Source organism: Oryzias latipes, chromosome 12, assembly GCF_002234675.1.
Source record: "Oryzias latipes chromosome 12, ASM223467v1".
Classification (NCBI taxonomy): Eukaryota; Metazoa; Chordata; class Actinopteri; order Beloniformes; family Adrianichthyidae; genus Oryzias; species Oryzias latipes.
The window spans coordinates 30,219,852-30,241,356 of record NC_019870.2 but is presented as its reverse complement, the minus strand read 5'-3'; the positions used below and the strand labels follow the sequence as shown (position 1 = coordinate 30,241,356).

Here is a 21,505-nt window from a genome sequence, read left to right as displayed (position 1 = left end):
CTGATCGACAGAGACAAAGATGACAAACACTGGAACATGCGTGGTCAAATGAATGAAGATCATTGCTGTCTGATTCCTTCAAAACTTCATGAGGAATAAAAATGTAAATATGATTGGTATTCAACAATTGTACTGGCATTTGAAGTATAGGACGCTTCCATGAGTACTTAAATTATTTTTCTATCAGACACTGGTTTGTTTTTGTTAAACATACCGACATGTTTTGGTGGAATACCTTCCGCCTTCGTCAGGGTCGTCATCAGGTGGTAGTGTGTGACGTCTTTAAAAACAGATGACAGATGACCGCTACTCGGTCTTCTGGGCACAGGTGTGTGTGTGTGTGTGTGGGGGGGGGGGGTTGAGTGGTGGTTCGGCTTGGCTTGGGGGGGTGGTCTCTTTGCCTGTGCTAGGGGGGTGTTGGCGGGGGGCCCTGATTGGGGGGGGGGTCCAGTGGCGCTGGGCAGGCTGCCCATCTACACCTGAGGCTGGGATCAACCCTTCCCTGGCTCTGGGATGGGGCGGGGCAACCCTCTTGGGGCCCCCGGCTGCTCTGGGTGTCATCCGCTGGGGCTGCGGGGCCTCGGGGGATGGGGCCCCGGGGCTGGGGGTCCTGGGCGCGTTGCTGGGGGACGGCTGTTTGACCACCGGGGGACAGTCTACCAGCTGTCCTGGGCCCGGCGGTGCTCTCTCCACGCGGGGAGGGGGATCCCTGAGCTTTCTGGCAAGGCCAGAAGCCGGGGATCCTATCACACCTGAGCCGGGGGTGTCTGTGTCCCTGTGGGGTGGGTTCTGGTCCTTGCCGCCGGGTGCTGGGCCTCGCCAAACTTCCAACTGTGGCCGAGCCTGGTCGGGCCATGTCTACAACAACCCTGGTGGGCCCCCCTCTCCCTGGGGTGCCCCCTTCCTGGGCGGGGGCCGCTGGCCCCTGTCCTGCACCTTTCTGGACCAACAGTGGGCCTGGTGTATGGCTGTCTGGAGCGCGGAGCGGGTCTCCCTTGGGGTTCCTGGCTCCTACCTGGAGTTGGGGCGGGGGGATGCCCAGAACCCCTGGGTGGTGATGGGGTGGTCGTCTGGGGCTGTGGGCACCCCTCCCGGGTGGGGCCCGGCGTGGGCTGTCCCGGCGCGGCGGGGGGGCTGCTCTCCTGGTTGGGCTGGGGTGGCAATCTCTTTCCCCCCGTGCCTCCCTGCTCTCTGAGGGCCTCGCGGCGGTCCTGCTGGCCCTGGCCTGGGTGGCGGGCGTTGTCACCCGGGGGGCGGTTGTTCTCTGCCTGCTGCCCCGTGGTGTTGGGGGCTTCTGGCTGCCGCGGCTGCTGCAGCGGGGGTTTTGGTGTGGGGGTGGCTGGTCCCTCACTCCCCCTTCTTCTTTTCACATTCCTCCATCCATTTTAGAAGAACATAACACTCAACTGAGCACAGGTGTTAGCTCACCTTTGCACTAATAGTTTGCATGATTGAATGAAATATTTCACACTAGTTGGCTTGAAGGCATAAGTATGCGTGTGTGAACACTATCTGTGTTGTGTACATGTTGGCATGTGGAAATTTTTGCAGCTAACAGGTGTGTTTATAACATTTGAGTGTGTGTGGACAGGCCCCGCCCCTTTGAGATTTGTATTCTATCTGAACCTTACCGTAATGATAAACATCCAGCAGCTTGTTGCTTTATGCTGTTTCATGGTTTTACCCCCCTCCCCCCTCCTATGATCACCCTCCTATCCCCCCTCTCTCTAACGTCCCTCTCTCTTCTTCCCTTCTTTCCTTTTCCGTCCGGTCCAACACAAAAGATATTCAAAAACAATTAAAATGAATAAAGTTTGGCCCCAATTCCAAAAGGGGTTTATTCAGACATACCTTTGGTTTGTCTGAAGATTAATAACCCCTGTTGTAAAAGTAAAATATGTCCAACACAAGAGGCCCTCAGTTCTCATCTGTCTGCCCAGCTGTTGGACAGGACAAGTAGAAAAAAAAAAAAAACAGATGATTGTGACTGAGGCAGTCACCTGTCAAACTTTGACAAGTGACTCCGCCCCTTGATGTCCGTTTTTTGCTGGGAGACGTTGCTCCAGGTATGAGAGAGCAGGAAGACCCCCTCATCCCTCCTCATGGAAATGTGTTGACACAACCATCTGTTTTTAAAGACGTCACACACTACCACCTGATGATGACTCTGACGAGGGCGGAAGGTATTCCACCGAAACATGTCGGTATGTTTAACAAAAACAAACCAGTGTCTGATAGAAAAATGAGACAACCATGGTGCAGCGGTAGGGTGGTTGACCTCTGATTGGAAGACGGCAGGTTTGATTCCAGCCTTGCCCGCTCATATTTAGAAGTGTCCTTGGGCAAGACACTGAACCCTCCTTGCCTCTGGTGGAAGGTTGGCACCAGTATTCGCCATCAGCAGAAGAAGGTGGAAAAGCGCTTTACAAGGATACGCCATTCACCATTTACATTGTAGTGGCCTGTTTGATATGCAGAGGTACTAACTGCACACCAACCTATCCAGCATCCACTCACTTGCTCCCTGACTGTATATGAGTCAATGAGACGAAGGCCAAATGTGACAGAAAGGCAAGCAGCAAAACACTGTTGTAGTTCATTAAATAATTAAATAAGTGCAGAAAACAGAGGGAAAAGTGCACCTTTCCCCAAAGCTAGGTAAGTTTAAAAGGACTACAATGTCAACTTGAATTGATAAAACCAGAATGCATGTTTTCCTAATTACAGAAGAGATTAGGTCATTTTAGCAGAAGTCATCAAAATACACTGAAGAAAAACAAAATGAACAAATGCTTGCAAATGAAAAGCATGAATCGTAGAAATGGTTGCAATGTAAGAAGTTATAGTCCCAAAATATTTTAATTGAAGAAAATAATGAAGTGAACCCTCCTTCAAGTGTCTGAAGACACTGAAGGGGATGCTGGGAAACAGACCCGACAGAAACTGTTTAACCCTTGTTCTATCTTAGATGACCCCCCCCCTTCCATTGACCCCCCCCCCCTCCCCCTACCATGACAAAGGTGGATGAAGGTGGAAAGATTTCATGTAATCCATGGACACCCGTGAAAATCACAAATCATTGAAGAAAAAAGGTTCAGAGCACTGTCTAGTGGGTCTAGATGACCCAACTCCCAACATTAACGTGCCTAGGATAGCACAAGGTTACAGGTCAAAAGAAAACATGAACTACTGACAATAAATTCATTCCTTTGGTATTTCCATGAGGGATTTTCTTATTTAGACTGTAATGAAATATTCGGAAGTTCCCTTTGATGTCTGAACTGTGGGAACTTGGTTGTCTTTAAATATTTCAGACTTTCATAGCTACTATCCAGACCAGAGAGTCAGCGCTCTAGATAAATAGCATGTTGTAAAGCTGCTGAAGACACATTCACGTTGAGAAACCACCTGCAGGCTGTTTCCCCACTCTGACACACTGCATTGATCATTGATGTCAGCATCACAGCAAAGCTTGAGTTTACCTGCAGTGTTTTTGTAAAAGCACATCCCTTTTCTTGAGTCCCTGTAGGATATCTGAGGACGTGTTGAGCTCTATTCTCCAAAGTACAGAGAGTTTACTCACCATAAACCTGATCCGGTCCAGCACAGGTTGACTAGACTTCCTCCTGCTTCTCTGCCATTTTCTCTCCATGATCAGAACACACCAGTTTCTGTTTCATGGTTGGTTCGCAGTCTTCCATTCCAAACCTTTCTAGGACTTCATTCACACATCTCTGTGACATGTTCTTGGTTTTTGCCTTGATGTAAGTCAATACCCAAAGTGCTCCGGGCAGACAGATTTTGACTCTCTTGTTTTTCTAGATTCTTTTCCCTTTTTAATCTTTTTTAAAATGTTATGGTTTTAAAGAGGATATCCTTGAATAGATATCTTCCTCGTTAAAAAAAGCTGTAGGTAGAAAAAATGTCTGTACTGAAAGAGGTGTAGGCCCTATGCACCCTTTGACCTGCAAGTTGAAGTCTGTTAGTGAACCCGTTACAGCTGTAAGTGTATAATTAGCCTGCATGGTAGCAGTTTGAATGGGTGTAGAAAGACAAAAGTCACAGATGAGGAATAGACATCATTCAAAATCACATCTTTATTTACAGCTTTCTAACAAGTTCACCATCATTTGCAGACATGTTTTAGGGTTACGCCAGCAGGAAAGGTGTTGGTTCTGCCCGGTCATTTGAAGAGTTGGAGCGGCTTCTCCACACGTGGAAGCACATCATCCTGTTTGCCTCTTTAATGGATTCAAACATGTGAACACGCCATCCTTATAGTAGTTCCTGGTCTCCATGGCAAACATACACACGCCAAGAGATTCATGCCAAAAACCAAAAACGATCCTGTGCCCACAAACACTCAAAGTAGGGAAACGTGAGACGACAGAAATGTTTTTAAACTTTAAGGTTCATCATAATGAACACGGTGGAGATCACCTGCAGGCGGTCCACTGCTCAGTGGGAGGTTCCCTTCCTCTAAATCAGACCAGTTTACCACATTAGGCCTCATTCGGCTGCAGGCCGGAGCGCCTCCACCGTCCACGCGGGCCGGAGCGCCTCCGCCGTCCACGCGGGCCGGAGCGCCTCCGCCGTCCACGCGGGCCGGAGCGCCTCCGCCGTCCACGGGAGCCGGAGCGCCTCCGCCGTGAGCGCCTCCGCCGTCCACGCGGGCCGGAGCGCCTCCGCCGTCCACGCGGGCCGGAGCGCCTCCGCCGTCCACGGGGGCCGGAGCGCCTCCGCCGTCCACGCGGGCCGGAGCGCCTCCGCCGTCCACGGGGGCCGGAGCGCCTCCGCCGTGAGCGCCTCCGCCGTCCACGCGGGCCGGAGCGCCTCCGCCGTCCACGCGGGCCGGAGCGCCTCCGCCTTGAGCGCCTCCGCCGTCCACGGGGGACAGAGCGCCTCCGCGGGCCTCCACTGCATTCCACTTAGACTGCTGCTCCAATGGTTCTGGTTGAGGCCTTTTAAATCCCATCCTGGGGTATTCAACCATGTTTGGGTCGGAAATGGAAGTGTTTGGTTCTCCCAGCGTGATGCAGCTCAAACGTATCCCTACCTTCTCAAAGACTGGAATAAAAAGAAGGGAACCAGGCAAAACCAACAGGAACTAAGATTAAAATAAATTGATTTAAAAAAGAAGGAAAAGGAACAAAAACATTCAACTGACCTGTTGACGATGCGGTGTCACCAAAAGCAACTTCACTTGTAAGAAGCCAAGCTTGAACATTTACGAGATCGGCCCCTCGTCTAAAGCGGCCCCTCGTTTATAGCGGCCCCTCGTCTAAAGCGGCCCCTCGTTTATAGCGGCCCCTCGTCTAAAGCGGCCCCTCGCCTGTAGCGGCCCCTCGTCTAAAGCGGCCCCTCGTCTAAAGTGGCCCCTCGCCTATAGCGGCCCCTCGTCTAAAGCGGCCCCTCGTTTATAGTGGCCCCTCGTCTAAAGCGGCCCCTCGTCTAAAGCGGCCCCTCGCCTGTAGCGGCCCCTCGCCTGTAGCGGCCCCTCGCCTATAGCGGCCCCTCGCCTAAAGCGGCCCCTCGCCTAAAGCGGCCCCTCGTTTGTAGCGGCCCCTCGTTTGTAGCGGCCCCTCGTTTGTAGCGGCCCCTCGTTTGTAGCGGCCCCTCGCCTGTAGCGGCCCCTCGTCTATAGCGGCCCCTCGTCTATAGTGGCCCCTCGTCTAAAGCGGCCCCTCGCCTGTAGCGGCCCCTCGCCTGTAGCGGCCCCTTGTCTAAAGCGGCCCCTCGTTTATAGCGGCCCCTCGTTTATAGCGGCCCCTCGTCTAAAGCGGCCCCTCGTTTATAGCGGCCCCTCGTTTATAGCGGCCCCTCGTCTAAAGCGGCCCCTCGTTTGTAGCGGCCCCTCGCCTGTAGCGGCCCCTCGCCTAAAGCGGCCCCTCGTTTATAGCGGCCCCTCGTCTATAGTGGCCCCTCGTCTAAAGCGGCCCCTCGCCTGTAGCGGCCCCTCGCCTATAGCGGCCCCTCGCCTAAAGCGGCCCCTCGCCTAAAGCGGCCCCTCGTTTGTAGCGGCCCCTCGTTTGTAGCGGCCCCTCGTTTATAGCGGCCCCTCGTTTATAGCGGCCCCTCGTCTAAAGCGGCCCCTCGTTTATAGCGGCCCCTCGTCTATAGTGGCCCCTCGTCTATAGTGGCCCCTCGTCTAAAGCGGCCCCTCGCCTGTAGCGGCCCCTCGCCTGTAGCGGCCCCTCGCCTGTAGCGGCCCCTCGCCTGTAGCGGCCCCTCGTCTAAAGCGGCCCCTCGTTTATAGCGGCCCCTCGTTTATAGCGGCCCCTCGTTTATAGCGGCCCCTCGTCTAAAGCGGCCCCTCGTCTAAAGCGGCCCCTCGCCTGTAGCGGCCCCTCGTCTAAAGCGGCCCCTCGTCTAAAGTGGCCCCTCGCCTATAGCGGCCCCTCGTCTAAAGCGGCCCCTCGTTTAAAGCGGCCCCTCGTTTATAGTGGCCCCTCGTCTAAAGCGGCCCCTCGCCTATAGCGGCCCCTCGTCTAAAGCGGCCCCTCGTTTATAGCGGCCCCTCGCCTGTAGCGGCCCCTCGCCTATAGCGGCCCCTCGCCTAAAGCGGCCCCTCGCCTAAAGCGGCCCCTCGCCTAAAGCGGCCCCTCGTTTGTAGCGGCCCCTCGTTTGTAGCGGCCCCTCGTCTATAGTGGCCCCTCGTCTATAGTGGCCCCTCGTCTATAGTGGCCCCTCGTTTATAGTGGCCCCTCGCCTGTAGCGGGCCCTCGCCTGTAGCGGGCCCTCGCCTATAGCGGGCCCTCGCCTATAGCGGCCCCTCGCCTGTAGCGGCCCCTCGTCTATAGCGGCCCCTCGTCTATAGCGGCCCCTCGCCTAAAGCGGCCCCTCGCCTATAGCGGCCCCTCGCCTATAGCGGCCCCTCGCCTAAAGCGGCCCCTCCCCTATAGCGGCCCCTCGCCTAAAGCGGCCCCTCGCCTAAAGCGGCCTCTCGCCTAAAGCGGCCCCTCGCCTAAAGCGGACCTTCTTTAGCGTTTAAGGTTTATTGTGGGGTTGCCTTCCAAATACCTTTGATTAATAATATCCACAAAGTAGGATTCTAGTCGTTTTAGGCTATAAAATGACAAACTTTCTCCCCTTTTCTCCAACACACGTGAACATTTTACTGTTTTCTATCTCAAAGTTCAAACCTTCGTAGAAAAATGAGTCCAGGATTTTAGAGTGGAAACTCTACATTGGTCAGACTGAATGCATTCTGTAGAGACACGGCAAAGAGGAGATTGATCGACAAGGTTAACAGCCAATCAGGACACAGAAACAGTTAAAAACATCAGGGAGGTGAACCGTGACACAGCGAGGGGCCCCTGCGTCACAATCCACAGTCTGAGGGACCGTCTTCATTTCTCAGAGAAAGCAGAAGGACTGTTGGGAATGAGACGGACACGAGAGAAGAAACTCACGGTTACCATGACAACATGAGATCAATGCAGGTTTATTCACTTCAACATGAGAAATCAAATCCTCAAAAAAGGAGAAGTCATCTGAGATGTGGAGCAATAAGGAGGCTTCTGCCACAAAAGCAGAGGCTTCATGGGAAAATGTGCTGCATCATGAGGCAGCTGACGCTTATCCTGTCCCATCCGGTTGAGGTTCTGTTCAGCTAAACCCTCAGAGGACTAGAACCAGGACCAAATGGATCCATGCAAACCCTCTTTCAGAGCAGGTTCACTTCAACGTCCAGCTGGTGTCATCTTCTCTGCTTCCTCCTCTTCACCGTCTAGAGGAAGTCGTGTAAAAATGACAGATGATTCCTCCGTGTCCTGACCTCATGTGGTCTTCAGGTCCAGAGCCAACAGTGATCCATCAACAGCTTCTGAACGTCCATGTGAGTCTCTGCAGCTGCAGTCAGAGCTGCTCTTTAAGGGGGGGGTAGAAAGAGGGAGAAACTGATGCAGGTGGAGAAGAGAGGCACAACTTGGTTCTCCGGGCCCCGTTTCCTCAGCACACCTGGAAGAAGCGGGAAAGGCTGAATGAGTACCTGCAGTACTGCCGGACCGATTCATCCTCAGGGACGGAACTGGAATGCTGGCAGAGAGCAGACGGTAAAACCACATCACAGCCGCGAACCCGTCTCCATAGAAACCAGGACCACAGAGGACTGACGGACCCAAGAGGGTCAGAAGTTAACAGGGGAGGAAGCAAATGTTCCTTTGTTCATGGATCCAGATGTGACAGCAAGGCGGGCTGGAAAAGAGGCCACACGTATGTAACAGAGCTTCATGGATGAAGTTGACACCGTGTTCCATGAAATCACACGTCTAGATCTGCCTTCTGCTTCCTCTGCTCCCATGTAGTCGAGCTTTCTAACGCTGGACCTTTGGTGTTGAGACTGGGTTAGGGTTACCGGGTTAAGATTACCGGGTTAAGGCTACTGGTTTAGGGTTAACAGGTTTAGGGTTACCGGGTTAAGGCTACTGGTTTAAGGTTAACAGGTTTAGGGTTACCGGGTTAAGGTTACTGGTTTAAGGTTAACAGGTTTAGGGTTACCGGGTTAAGGTTACTGGTTTAAGGTTAACAGGTTTAGGGTTACCGGGTTAAGGCTACTGGTTTAAGGTTAACAGGTTTAGGGTTACCGGGTTAAGGCTACTGGTTTAAGGTTAACAGGTTTAGGATTACCGGGTTAAGGTTACTGGTTTAAGGTTAACAGGTTTAGGGTTACCGGGTTTAGGCTACTGGTTTAAGGTTAACAGGTTTAGGATTACCGGGTTAAGGTTACTGGTTTCAGGTTAACAGGTTTAGGGCCAATGGGTTAAGGTTACTGGTTTAAGGTTAACAGGTTTAGGGCCAATGGGTTAAGGTTACTGGTTTAAGGTTAACAGGTTTAGGGCCAATGGGTTAAGGTTACTGGTTTAAGGTTAACAGGTTTAGGGCCAATGGGTTAAGGTTACTGGTTTAACGGTTAACAGGTTAAGGCCAATGGGCTAAGGTTACTGGTTTAAGGTTAACAGGTTTAGGGCCAATGGGCTAACGTTACTGGTTTAACGGTTAACAGGTTTAGGGCCAATGGGCTAAGGCTACTGGTTTAAGGTTAACAGGTTTAGGGCCAATGGGCTAACGTTACTGGTTTAACGGTTAACAGGTTTAGGGCCAATGGGCTAAGGTTACTGGTTTAAGGTTAACAGGTTTAGGGCCAATGGGCTAACGTTACTGGTTTAACGGTTAACATGTTTAGGGCCAATGGGCTAAGGCTACTGGTTTAAGGTTAACAGGTTTAGGGCCAATGGGCTAACGTTACTGGTTTAACGGTTAACAGGTTTAGGGCCAATGGGCTAAGGCTACTGGTTTAAGGTTAACAGGTTTAGGGCCAATGGGCTAACGTTACTGGTTTAACGGTTAACAGGTTTAGGGCCAATGGGCTAAGGTTACTGGTTTAAGGTTAACAGGTTTAGGGCCAATGGGCTAACGTTACTGGTTTAACGGTTAACATGTTTAGGGCCAATGGGCTAAGGCTACTGGTTTAAGGTTAACAGGTTTAGGGCCAATGGGCTAACGTTACTGGTTTAACGGTTAACAGGTTTAGGGCCAATGGGCTAAGGCTACTGGTTTAACGGTTAACAGGTTTAGGGCCAATGGGCTAACGTTACTGGTTTAACGGTTAACAGGTTTAGGGCCAATGGGCTAAGGCTACTGGTTTAAGGTTAACAGGTTTAGGGCCAATGGGCTAACGTTACTGGTTTAACGGTTAACAGGTTTAGGGCCAATGGGCTAAGGTTACTGGTTTAAGGTTAACAGGTTTAGGGCCAATGGGCTAACGTTACTGGTTTAACGGTTAACAGGTTTAGGGCCAATGGGCTAAGGCTACTGGTTTAAGGTTAACAGGTTTAGGGCCAATGGGCTAACGTTACTGGTTTAACGGTTAACAGGTTTAGGGCCAATGGGCTAAGGTTACTGGTTTAAGGTTAACAGGTTTAGGGCCAATGGGCTAACGTTACTGGTTTAACGGTTAACATGTTTAGGGCCAATGGGCTAAGGCTACTGGTTTAAGGTTAACAGGTTTAGGGCCAATGGGCTAACGTTACTGGTTTAACGGTTAACATGTTTAGGGCCAATGGGCTAAGGCTACTGGTTTAACGGTTAACAGGTTTAGGGCCAATGGGCTAACGTTACTGGTTTAACGGTTAACCCTTTCAGCTTCTCTTCAGACTGTTGCTGTTTTCTGTTTCACATTAGTTCTCATCTTTATTCAGTCGTTCCTTCTCGTCTTTTTTAGCTGGAACCAGAAATACTGATTTCCCATAAGTCCCCCCCCCCCCACTAACCAGTTTCGCTAACCAGTACAGGTTTTCCTGTATTTCCTTCATTTGGGTCAAACCCGTCCTGCAGACAGTCACGTGGTGTTGGGTTCTGGTTCTGGTCTCTGACCCTTTTCTTTGCTGCAGCACAAGTTATTGAAAGTGATTTAGAAAAAGGAGCAAACGGGAATTTTTGCGGTGGAAGTTGAAGACAGACAGGAAATGGTTCAGCTTTGCACTTTGCTGTCTGAACTGAATCCAGCTGGAACCAGCACCAGAACTTCAACAAACACAGAGGTTTTCTTCCATCAATCATCCTCGTGTTACTCTACAGTTTATGAGAGGCGAATGTCTGATGAACGCCTGCCGCTCTGCAGACACTATGTTGTAGAAAACGACAGCTTTTCAGATTTTTACACCATCATCATCATCAGGATGGGAATGCTTTGACTATGGATCAGAAGAGGGTCGGATCAGGTGTGTGAAACCCGACCAGGTGGAGGCTCAGTAAGTCCAGCTGCTTCACCTTCTGATCAGACATGATGCTGCTGGGGTGTCCGGCGTGCAGGCCCCCCCCCGGCCGGTCGTGTTCACAGAAGATGGTTCCGTTGATGTAATGAAAGCGATCTCCAGGGACCAGGCGGTTCCTGCAGGTGGCACAGGTGAAACACTGCCAGAAGACACAAACCAATCACGTTATTTCCCACCGAGCTGGACTCAAGGTCCGATGGTCCAGCGGCTCTCACCTTCAGGTGATAAACGTTGCCTTGTGCTCGCATCACCATTTCACTGGCAGGTATGGACTGTCCACAAGCACAGCAGGCTCCACTGTGTCCAAACAGCCTGCAAGCAAAGAAGTTGCTTGAATCTGGGACCCCCCCCCCTTTTAGGATCCACCAGCATCCTCCGTGTTCCTCAGGGTTCTGCCACGACAGGATTTCTAGGATTTCCTGAACCACTTCTCATTTCACGGACTTGAAATACTTTGGAGACAGTGTTTGTCTTCCAGAGCACCCCCCAGTGTGGTTTAGAATGAAGATACCCCCAGAACCAGGAGGAGGGCCCCACAGAGCCCCCTCTCCTCTGAAGAACCTCCCTGAACCCCTTTTCAAGTCCTGGTTCCTACAGCTCAAAGATCTCCTCAGCTGCTGACTTCCTCCAATGGAAACCTGTGACATTATCAGTTCTGACCCCCAATGAGTAATTCAATATATATAATAGACCAGCTCAGTGGCCCTGTGGTAGAGTGTCCGCCCTGTGACTGGACGGTCGTGAGTTCAAACCCATGGACCCAGGTCATACCAATGGCTCCAAAATGGGACCCAGTGCCTCCCTGCTTGACACTCAGCATTAAGGGGTTGGATTGGGGGGTTAAACCACCAAATGGTTCCCGAGCGCCGCTGCAGATCTCCACTCCCCCAGGGGAGGGGTCAAATGCAGATGTCACTCACCTAGATGATAATGGGACTTGGACTTGAACTTTATACAGTACAGACCAGACATTCATTTGAATGGTCTGTACTGTATGTTCTCTGAATCCTGAGATTCTAATGAGAATCCAGTTCCTCTTTACATCTCAGTCACGTTTGCTTTACAGACGTGTGAGGAATGTCTATGAAGACTCTCATTCATCCAGGTTGGTTCCAGCTTCTAACTTTAAAAGCAAGTCCAGATGACATCCCCTAAACCTACTACAATAGAAGTGTGAGGAACTCAAATCCCGTTTCCTGCTGTGGTTTTCATCCTTCACCTGGAACTGTCCCTCTAGATAGTGTCTGCTTTATGTGGGAGACCAAAAGGTGCTCAAATAATCCCAGTTGTACTTTGGATCGTTTCTATTTACGGAACTGGATGCTAATTCTGGTGTTTTATTCAACAAAAACCAAAACAGCCGGTTCTGACCCAATCAGGTCCATTTCAAATGTTTAGAGCAAAACAAGACTCTGCGGTCTTAAGCGTGACTCTCTCTCTCCTGTCCACATCCTACATCATGAGGGACGGTCAGCCATCCGCCCACTGGACGGGAGTGGGAGTCGGAAGAAGAGGAGCGGCCGCTCTGGGGGCCACAGCTCACCTGATGTAGTCGTTCTTGCAGAGGATCATTCCACCTTTACTGTAGCAGGTGCTGCTGAACTCGCCCAGCGGGGCGTGGCAGCAGGAGCACTTCAGGCAGCGCGTGTGCCAGTACCGCTCCATGGAGAAGAGCAGGAACCGGTCCAGGATCCGCCCCCCGCATCCGCCACACGACCTTCCCGCGGCGCCCCCGCCACCCATCACCGTCACCGTTGGCGCCTCCACTCTGCTGTTCACCATTGCAGCCTGATGGGGGCAGAGACATAGAAAGAAGTCGTCATCAGCAAAGAAGCATATACAGCCGCGTTTCATTTGAACGTCCAGTATTTCAGTGTTTTTCAACCTTTTTTTAGCCACGGCACACTTTAACCCTGACAAAAATCCCGCGGCACACCAGCATCCAAAAAAAGAAAAAGCAGAAATTCAGTCTGTATTGATCGACACCCCCCCCCCCGCGCGCAATCTCACGTGGATTTTTGTGATAATTGTGGCAGAAAAAGCAGGAAGTTGCGGCTGTTTTTTTCTAAGAGATGAACCACCAGCTAAAGACGAGCTCTAGATGGTATTTTTGTTAGAACTGAGCGACTTTATCAGCAGAATTAAGAACAAGGAAGTGAATACTTTAACCACTTCTGATTGGTCAGACTGATGACATGTGATTAAGCCTTCAAGAATGATTGGCGGAGACAGTTAGAGGGGCGGGACTTTTCCTTAGACAGTTTTAGCTGCAGCTAAATCGCGGTACCGTGATTCTTATCAAAATGTCTTTAATAGAATCAAATAAACACAAAGAAAAAGTAATTTTAAGATATTTTATATTCCTAACTACTCAGTGTTTTATCAGGGCCTGTTTGGATGAACACAGAGTTGATTTCCTGGAGATGGGAAATGTTTTAAGATCAGTGAATGAGGGCAATTTCTCCACGGCGCACTAGTGTGCCGCGGCACACTGGTTGAAAAACACTGCAGTATTTGACTCGTTTTATCCGCTCGGTCACTCAAGGCTGTCCGGACTGAGGAGCATCTTTAGGAGAAAACCGCTTCCTGGCTCCAAAGTCAACCCTGTTTCTGATAAAACGCTGACCAACACCCACACGCCCTCCAGCAAACACGGTCCTGCTGTCAGTCTGAACTCATGACTACAAGCACCACGATGGCGAGGAGCTGAGAGCAACGCTGCTTCAGTCTCAGCAGGGTCCTGACGCCGGGCTCGCCTATGCCTCCCAGTGCTGCAGGTGCCACATGGGGGGGGGGGGGGGGGGGGGGGGGGGCATCCTCTGCACCTGACTGGGTGGGCGGTCCCCCCCGCTCGGGCTGCGTGGGTCCTGTCGCCGGGGGTGCTCCTGGTCCGGGGGTCAGGTCTTCTGGTCGGGCTGGGGAGGATCTGGTTCCCCCGACGATCACAAGGTTCACTTCAACAGCGTGCACGTATCTCCACCCTCACGTGCACGTCCATACTGGCACACTGCTCCCTGTCTGCTGCATCCCCCCTCCTAACCCACAGTTATTGATGGACAGATGTGTTATCTTTGTGTCAGAATTTCACCTTTGGATGTAATATTTGTCTGTCTGCAGATCTGGCATAAATGCTATGAAGCTTAAAGTCATAACCTACTAAAATTAGCAACTCTGCACTTGTAGCCCCTCACTCCCCCCTCCCACCTCTCTTTTTTCTAAGATAGCACAAGGGTTAAGGAAAAGAGGAAGACCTCTGTGCTTCATCGTTCACGTCAGAAACATGAACTGGTATCACACTGGATTACATTGCAGAACAATTAGTCCTCCTGAGCGTCTGGTTCCAGCAGAACCGTGTTTGCTTTACGACCGGCTCTGGCTGTAGCAGAACCCCCCCCCCCCCATTTCAGGAGGAGACACCTGGATCGAATCAGCCTCAAGAGCGGCACGCCAGGAGGCCCACGGCTACGTTCAAAGCACAAACATCCACATGGCGAGGGTCCAGACCGCGCTCTTGACGGTGGAAAACATGGTCAGCTGTCAGACGTTCAGGTGGGGGTCTGACGCTGTCAGACGTTCAGGTGGGGGTCTGACGCTGTCAGACGCCTCCAAAGGTTTGTATCCAAACCGACAGACTGTGACGACGAGGATGCAGTGAGTTTACATGAGCCGTGAGGAAGAACCACTCTTGTTGGACGAGCTTCACGTGTGCAGCGTGTGCAGCATGCCACAGGCAGTCCTCTAGGCTCATCATGAAGACTGGAACCACGTTCTAACTTTAGTGACCCCATATTTGTCGTCACATTAATCTTTACATCCAGCATCAAACTACAGAACAGGTGAATTACTGCTCCACTAAAAGTGCTTTTCATATCAAACGCTGACGTCTCTGCTTAAACCTGGACGGTTGTTTTCATCAGCATGGTCGACGTCATGTGACCAAACCCCGTGAGCAGTCATGTATGTGAACGCGTGTTTGCTCTTCTGCAGACACAAAGCAGCACCGCCGGCTAACATGCAGGAGAACACGGAGACGGGTTCTGGAACCAAAGCTTGTCTCCTTTGAGCTGCAATTCATGACGGTTGGGCTTTTGCTGAACTAGTGTGTCCACACGCTAAAACAGCTTCACAAATGCAAACATGTTTCTGTCAGACAAGCCCTCACACACATGCACATGCCAGCACACATGCACACGCATGCCAGCACACATGCCAACACATGCACACGCATGCCAGCACACATGCGCACGCATGCCAGCACACATGCGCACGCATGCCAGCACACATGCGCACGCATGCCAGCACACATACACACGCATGCCAGCACACATGCACACGCATGCCAGCACACATGCACACAGATGCCAGCACACATGCACACGCATGCCAGCACACATACACACGCATGCCAGCACACATGCACACGCATGCCAGCACACATGCACACAGATGCCAGCACACATGCACACGCATGCCAGCACACATGCCAACACATGCACACGCATGCCAGCGCACACACACATGCCAGCGCACACACACATGCCAGCGCACACACACATGCCAGTGCACATGCACACACATGCCAGCGCACACACACATGCCAGCGCACATGCACACACATGCCAGCGCACACACACATGCCAGCGCACATGCACATGAAAACCTCAGACTTTGCTCTGATCAACCAATCAGCACCTCCTCCTCTCACCAGCCTCAACCGCCATAAACCAGTTGGAGACGCCAGAAACCGTGAAACCTGGACGTCTGCTGGTCACTGAGGAGACTGTGGACGTCTGCTTCATATTTAGGATCATTGTCTTTACTTTCAACCATTTCAACACATATTGAGTATGTTTTTTTAGTGGTCCATAAGTAACAACAAACTGATCTAATTGTTTTAGTTAAAGGATAAGAATTTTGATGTGTTATTTATTGTTTTTTCCATCCATCCATCCATCCATCCATCATCATGTCAAAGTAAAACTGTAATCCATTCTTTTTCCATCCACATAAAGTCGTTTTACGTAAACACAACTGTGCTACACTTCAATCTACAAACATACATTCCTGACACGTTGGACCTCCATACAGGTGTCTCAGTCGTCATAATGGACAGAAATATTCAAATGTGTACAGTACGTGTGCTTCTGAGGATTCATCAAGGCAGAAATATGTCCGAGTCCAGAACAGAACTTTCTTTTGTGTCTGAGGCAAAAAGCTGAGGAAATTTTCCACACGACCTCTAAACATAGATGTCTATGTGGGGACAGAACTGGATAAAGGAAATTCAACCAAATGGATAAAGTAGTCATTACTAGTGGATGTAAAGAGGTTTAGGGGAAAAGCTCCAACATTTATGTGTAAAGAACATGTTAGAGCGAGAACATGTCTGCAGAAACACTTCTATGTTCAACACTTTGACTGCACTTTTCTAAAGAATCTATGATGATCATGAAGGAAAAACGGGGCTGAACTCATTTCAGGATTGAAGGATTGTTTTGGCTGATTTATCCTGATTTATGTCTGTTTTCATTTGGAAATCAGGTTTGTTTCTTAACATGTCTTAAATAAAAACTCAAAGGCTGTAGTGGGACCAGAACCCGGACCAGAACCCGGACCTTTAGCTGCAGGACTGCAGCAGCAGAACCGGGACCAGGACTCACCGTTAGGATCGGTGTCTGCAGAACCGGCACCGGGATCCGCTCTCTGGCCGGTCCCGGTCGGAGGCCAGATGTTGCAGGAAGATGTTGCAAACTTTCGGCTCTACGGTCTCCGCCAGCAGCTTCCGCTGAGGGGCCGAACGCCGGAAGCCGTGACGCTCCGGATCCGGTCTTTTCCCATTTACGAGGGTTTCCCGCTGCGGACGCGGGAACCACCGGCGGCGCTTGACCGAGGGCTCGTTAACGGTCCTTCCAGGAGCTCAGCCACCACAACGGCACTGAAGACACGGACAGAGGAGAGTCACGGCTCCGCTCGCTTGCTCTTAAACCGCTGTAAGCCCCTCCCTCTGTGACGCCATGAGGAGGGCGTGGCTCCTGTCCTAAGCCGGCATGATGGATGGGTGCTGTTCTGTGGTCAGAACTGAAAGCAGGTGAGAAAACGTCACTGTAACTGGAACAGCTGCACCTGAAAGCGGTCTGATGACGTCATCAGCTACTGCAGAAGGTTTCGTTTTCCACTTGGGGGAACATCTTCAGTAACTTAAGATCAGACAGTATGAATTTATCCTTTCTGTATCGTATCTTACAGAGTAAATTAAAGGGAACCATTCAACATTTTGATTCGATTTGTGATTCCCTTTAAATTATCCGACTGGATCCGATCCTCTGTCCTAAAGTGGATCCAGATCATCTTCATCCAAACTTCCAGCAGTGAGACTCAGACAGAAATTCCTGCTACTGAACAGTTTTCCAGATTCTTGGATTTCTTCCAGATCATCAAGTTAATGAAATCTGTGTCCAAACAAACAAGTAAACTAGAATGAATGTCAAATCCATTCACAGGTTAGTTTGCTAAAGTTCAGCCCAAGAAGGTTCACTGGCTGCCATCCAGATAACGAACATAGTAGTGGAACAGACTAAAAGATCAATGATTAGCACACCTGAGGCTCTGATAGTTATACCAGGACCAAGCACCAGAAGGGTGTATGTGGTTGGACAAAAGTTACCACTACAGATACACCAGGGCAGGAAAAAGAGCCTAATGAGGGGACAGCAGGGGAGTCACATCGATAACTGCTTCTTGAGAACAGGCTGAATCAGTCAACGGAAGTTCAGCAGCAGGACACATACCACAGTCTGCAGGACATCAACACACTTGTCCCTGAGGAGGAAGAACAAGGCACAGGAGAACAACCAGAAAGCAACACGTCGCACCCCTCAATTGAGAAGAAGATCTTGGGGCAAAGGCCACTAGTCAGGAGGCCGAAGTGCTGCAACAAGGAGGTCAGCAGCGATCTTTGCAATATCCTTGAAGGGATCAGAGGCACCACCATAAAGAAATTGGAGAGAAGCTCATCTTCACATATCGATTGGGACGGTTCGGAGTGGTCGAGGGAAAACGATCTACTCCAACAATCCACACCAAATCCAGAAGGCAAAAAGAAATAGACCGGCTAGTGAAGGAGAGGCTGCAGCTGAAGAAACAGTGGAGGAAGGCCACAGAGGCCAAGTCTGCTTCAACTCCACCAGTACAGCTGACATTGGACAGCTGGATAGAGCACAGGACTGGAAAATACTTGCGGAGCTGGACAAACAAAATATCTCTGCTTTCCACCAGAGATTGTATCCACCAACCTGCAACCAGACCTTGTGTGGTCAAGCTCGCATGCATCATAGAGCTCACGGTACCCTGGGAGGGGGCAGTAGAGGAGGCCTATGAACAGAAGATGCTGAGGTATACCGAACTCCCTGCAGTAGCCAAAGAGCAAGGCTGGAGTGTGAAGTTACGCCCAGTGGAAGTAGGCTGCAGGGGGTTTGTAGCCACCGCAACACCCAGGCTACTCAAGGAGATGAGAGTGTGAGGGAAGGCTCAAAGGCAGGCAAGTAAAAACCTCTCCCGGCCAGCTCAGAAGGGGAGTCAGTGGCTGTGGATCAAGAGGAAGGACCTTGGCCTCCAAATGTCTGGTGGCTGATGGGGGTGAACCTGGGACGCTGGGATTTACTGCCTCTGGAGGTGTTGTGGGCCTATCAGTGAAAGACTGAAGAAGGAGGAGGGCTCCTACTTGTTAACCCAAAAGATTTCACCATTCATTTGCCTGCCACAGTGTCTCATTGGTGTCTTGGTGTTTTCTGAGGGATAATAATATCTAGTCCTACGCAACAGACCAGTTCCCCATCCAAAGAATCCAAAGGGAGCATTCTTAGAACATTCTAGCACACTGGATGGTCACATGACTGCTAAATTCAAAGTCTGTCCACACATTGGACTGGAATGACGGACTGATCCGTTTTAATGACATCACATGTGTGTTGTCCGCTGATGCAATTGGTCGTTTTTGCCTTAGAGTGAAAAAACCTACTGTACCTCAATCCAAATGTTATTTTCCAAGATCGGTTTATCTCATTTTGAAAAGATTTTTTAATGGTTTAGGTCAATTTGGTTCGATTCTGTCTCAGACTGATGGATCTGGTTGGATCGTAGGAACAGAAATCGTTTCATCGTTAAATCCTGGTAAATGGCAAACACAAAGAATCCTGAACAAGGGAAGGAATGATTTAAAAACAGCGCAGGGACATACAGCATAGTTGAAACACAAGTATTTCCTTGAAAAATAATCCTATGATCTAAACATTAGAGTACCATAAAAGGACAACAACAGTATCAAAACACAATTAGGTTTAAGCAAGAATAAAGACTAAAATTGGAGTAAAATGATCACTGCCCATCTTTCTTTGATGTGTCTGTGGTTTAACTGTTAATTTGGGGTTTAATCTGATCTTTTTATGGCATTTATTCTACTGGTCTGTGTCCATATTTGAGTCTGTAGGCTGTTCTGTTGTTAGACATGACTGACCTCTGGATACTGCTGCTGCCAAGAACCAAAGGTTATCTGACTGTTCACACGTTCACACGGCCCCTCTGACCATCACCGTGATCATTCATGCACATTCACACACCAGTGGAGCCTCACTGGAGGCAGGGAGGTTGAAGTGTCTTGCCCAAGGACACAACGACATTTTGGCTAGTGGGAGCAGGGATCGAACCGCCGACCCTTCGATCATTGGACGACCCGCTCAACCGTCTGAAAGCTGAGCCACTGTCGCCCTTTAATCTACCTGACAGTTACATAACTGTGGTTCTGCACACCTGTCGAGGCTCTCTGGCAGCAGGTATGTGCCGATCTATCAGTCTTGCTTAAGGTTTCAATCACGGCTTCACCATCACTATGTGTGCTGACATGTGTGGTGTCATGAGTGCCATCGACATAGAAGAATTGCTTGGAAAAAATGTCAGCCCAAAGTTCAAGTAACTTTGAAAGAATTCAGTCTCTCTGGTCTCCCATAGCTAACTCCATGACTTAAGGGGTGGGGGGCCTGGTCGCAGTGGCGCCACCAGGGGGTGGCCAGGGGTGGCCATGGCCACCCCTCTCCGACACCTGGCCACCCCAGTGGCCACCCCATTAGCCACTATAAGCTGTGGTAGCATCAGTTGTGCGTTTCATCCCAAATGCACAGCCAGCAAGCGGCAAGTCGCTCTGATCACCTAAACCGGCCCTCACCCCCTCCCCTCCCTGCTGCCTTTGAGTGCGCAGACAAGAGGAGCCGCTGGATGCAGAATGAATAAGACGCGTTCGAACCCTCAGATCCTCTGGGCCGGTCAGACAAAAGAACCAGTCTCAGTCACTAAAGATGAACTTTCTTTATTACTTTTTCCTTAAGTCCAAAACGGGCGACTGACCGCGCGTGTATGCGCTCCACACCCTCACACGCGCTATCCCCCCTCTCTTCCTGCATCGCGCGAGCACCGGTTTCAGCACGCACACACACGCGTGCGCGCGAGAGCGCACGCACGCACACACAATCACACATCCCAAAATGCTACGTTTCTTTTCCTGTTAAATATTTTCCGTGGGTCTTTAACAATCTGTTTACTGTACTTTAGATCTGTATAGATAGATAGATAGATAGATAGATAGATAGATAGATAGATAGATAGATAGATAGATAGATAGATAGATAGATAGATAGATAGATAGATAGATAGATAGATAGATAGATAGATAGATAGATAGATAGATAGATAGATAGATAGATAGATAGATAGATAGATAGATAGATAGATAGATAGATAGATAGATAGATGACTTTATTAATCCCACAATGGGGAAATTTCATTTATCTGTGGCAGCAACACGACATTCAGAAATAATCTGTATAATATAACATCAATAAAGGACATCACAAATGACATTTATATTAAATAATTAAAAATATCACAGAAAATTATTATGAAAAATTATTATCAAAAATTAGATTCTTATTAAATAAAGAAATACATATTAAATATTAAATAAATACAGCTGCAAAGGTGTAAAAAACATGCGGTCTGCAAAACATGTAAACCCAGTGTGCAAATACTTGGTGCAAATACGCCACATCATCAGCGGCGGTGGATGTGTCATTACTTTTTATTAATAAGTAAAAAAAGATTGTCCCTGTCACAAGCCACTCATTTTCATGGCACTATTTAAGCACTGGTTGTTGTGTTACCGCAACATTTTGATGTGTTTTTGTTTCCACAGAGTTACCTATAGTCATTAGTTGATGCTTGTGTCTGTCCATTTTCAGAGAATGAAGACAAATTCAACATATATTCTTATTTTAAGAATAAAAGTGCAGCAGAAGGAGTGAAAGAGATGGTAGGGGAGCAACAGAGGAGTAGTGAGGAGGAAGAAGATGAGACAGAGCAGCATGAATGACAGAAGAGAATGAGGAAGACAAAGATGAGACGGCATCAGAGGAGGGACAGTCAGCATCATTGGTCAGAGAAGCAAGGCAGAACTCAGCATAAGGGGCTCCACCTGTTCCTGGACCAACTGGTGAAGTTAGAATTATGTTACCCTAATAATAAAAATGTTTCATGATTATAAGTCTGAATAGAAATGTCAACAGATATAATTAATAATTAGAAGGATATTTTTATTATTATTTCAGAACAACAGATTTCATTTTTTGTTCATTATAGATATCTCTCAGTCAAGAGCCGAACACCCTAAGCAGACACACCAAAGC

At 49.7% G+C, this 21,505-nt stretch overlaps 1 protein-coding gene across 2 annotated transcripts; it reads right to left on the bottom strand.

Annotated features, from left to right (window-relative positions):
- Positions 1-7,428: 7,428 nt before the first annotated feature.
- On the bottom strand, positions 7,429-16,763 carry LOC101169513 (LIM domain transcription factor LMO4.1). 2 transcript variants are annotated; one of them, XM_023960933.1, is made up of 6 exons: positions 16,436-16,763; positions 13,601-13,810; positions 12,319-12,563; positions 10,991-11,087; positions 10,771-10,914; positions 7,429-7,959 (listed from the first exon to the last, which is right to left on the bottom strand). In XM_023960933.1, the coding sequence occupies exons 3-6, from the start codon at positions 12,555-12,557 to the stop codon at positions 7,951-7,953; spliced, it is 489 nt and encodes a 162-aa protein (XP_023816701.1). In that variant the 5' UTR covers positions 12,558-12,563; positions 13,601-13,810; positions 16,436-16,763; the 3' UTR covers positions 7,429-7,950. The 2 variants fall into 2 exon arrangements, with proteins under 2 accessions (XP_023816701.1, XP_004085130.1); XM_004085082.4 differs by lacking the exon at positions 13,601-13,810 and having other exon boundaries at positions 16,436-16,759.
- Positions 16,764-21,505: the final 4,742 nt, after the last annotated feature.

What these genes read in the sequence shown, in the direction of transcription:
- LOC101169513 (XM_023960933.1), bottom strand. Translation starts at nt 12,557, where the DNA reads ATGGTGAACAGCAGAGTGGAGGCGCCAACGGTGACGGTGATGGGTGGC. An exon ending in TGCAAGAACGACTACATCAG is followed by an intron (nt 11,088 to 12,318) that starts GTGAGCTGTGGC and finishes CTTTGCTTGCAG; the next exon opens with GCTGTTTGGACACAGTGGAG. An exon ending in GCAACGTTTATCACCTGAAG is followed by an intron (nt 10,915 to 10,990) that starts GTGAGAGCCGCT and finishes GTCTTCTGGCAG; the next exon opens with TGTTTCACCTGTGCCACCTG.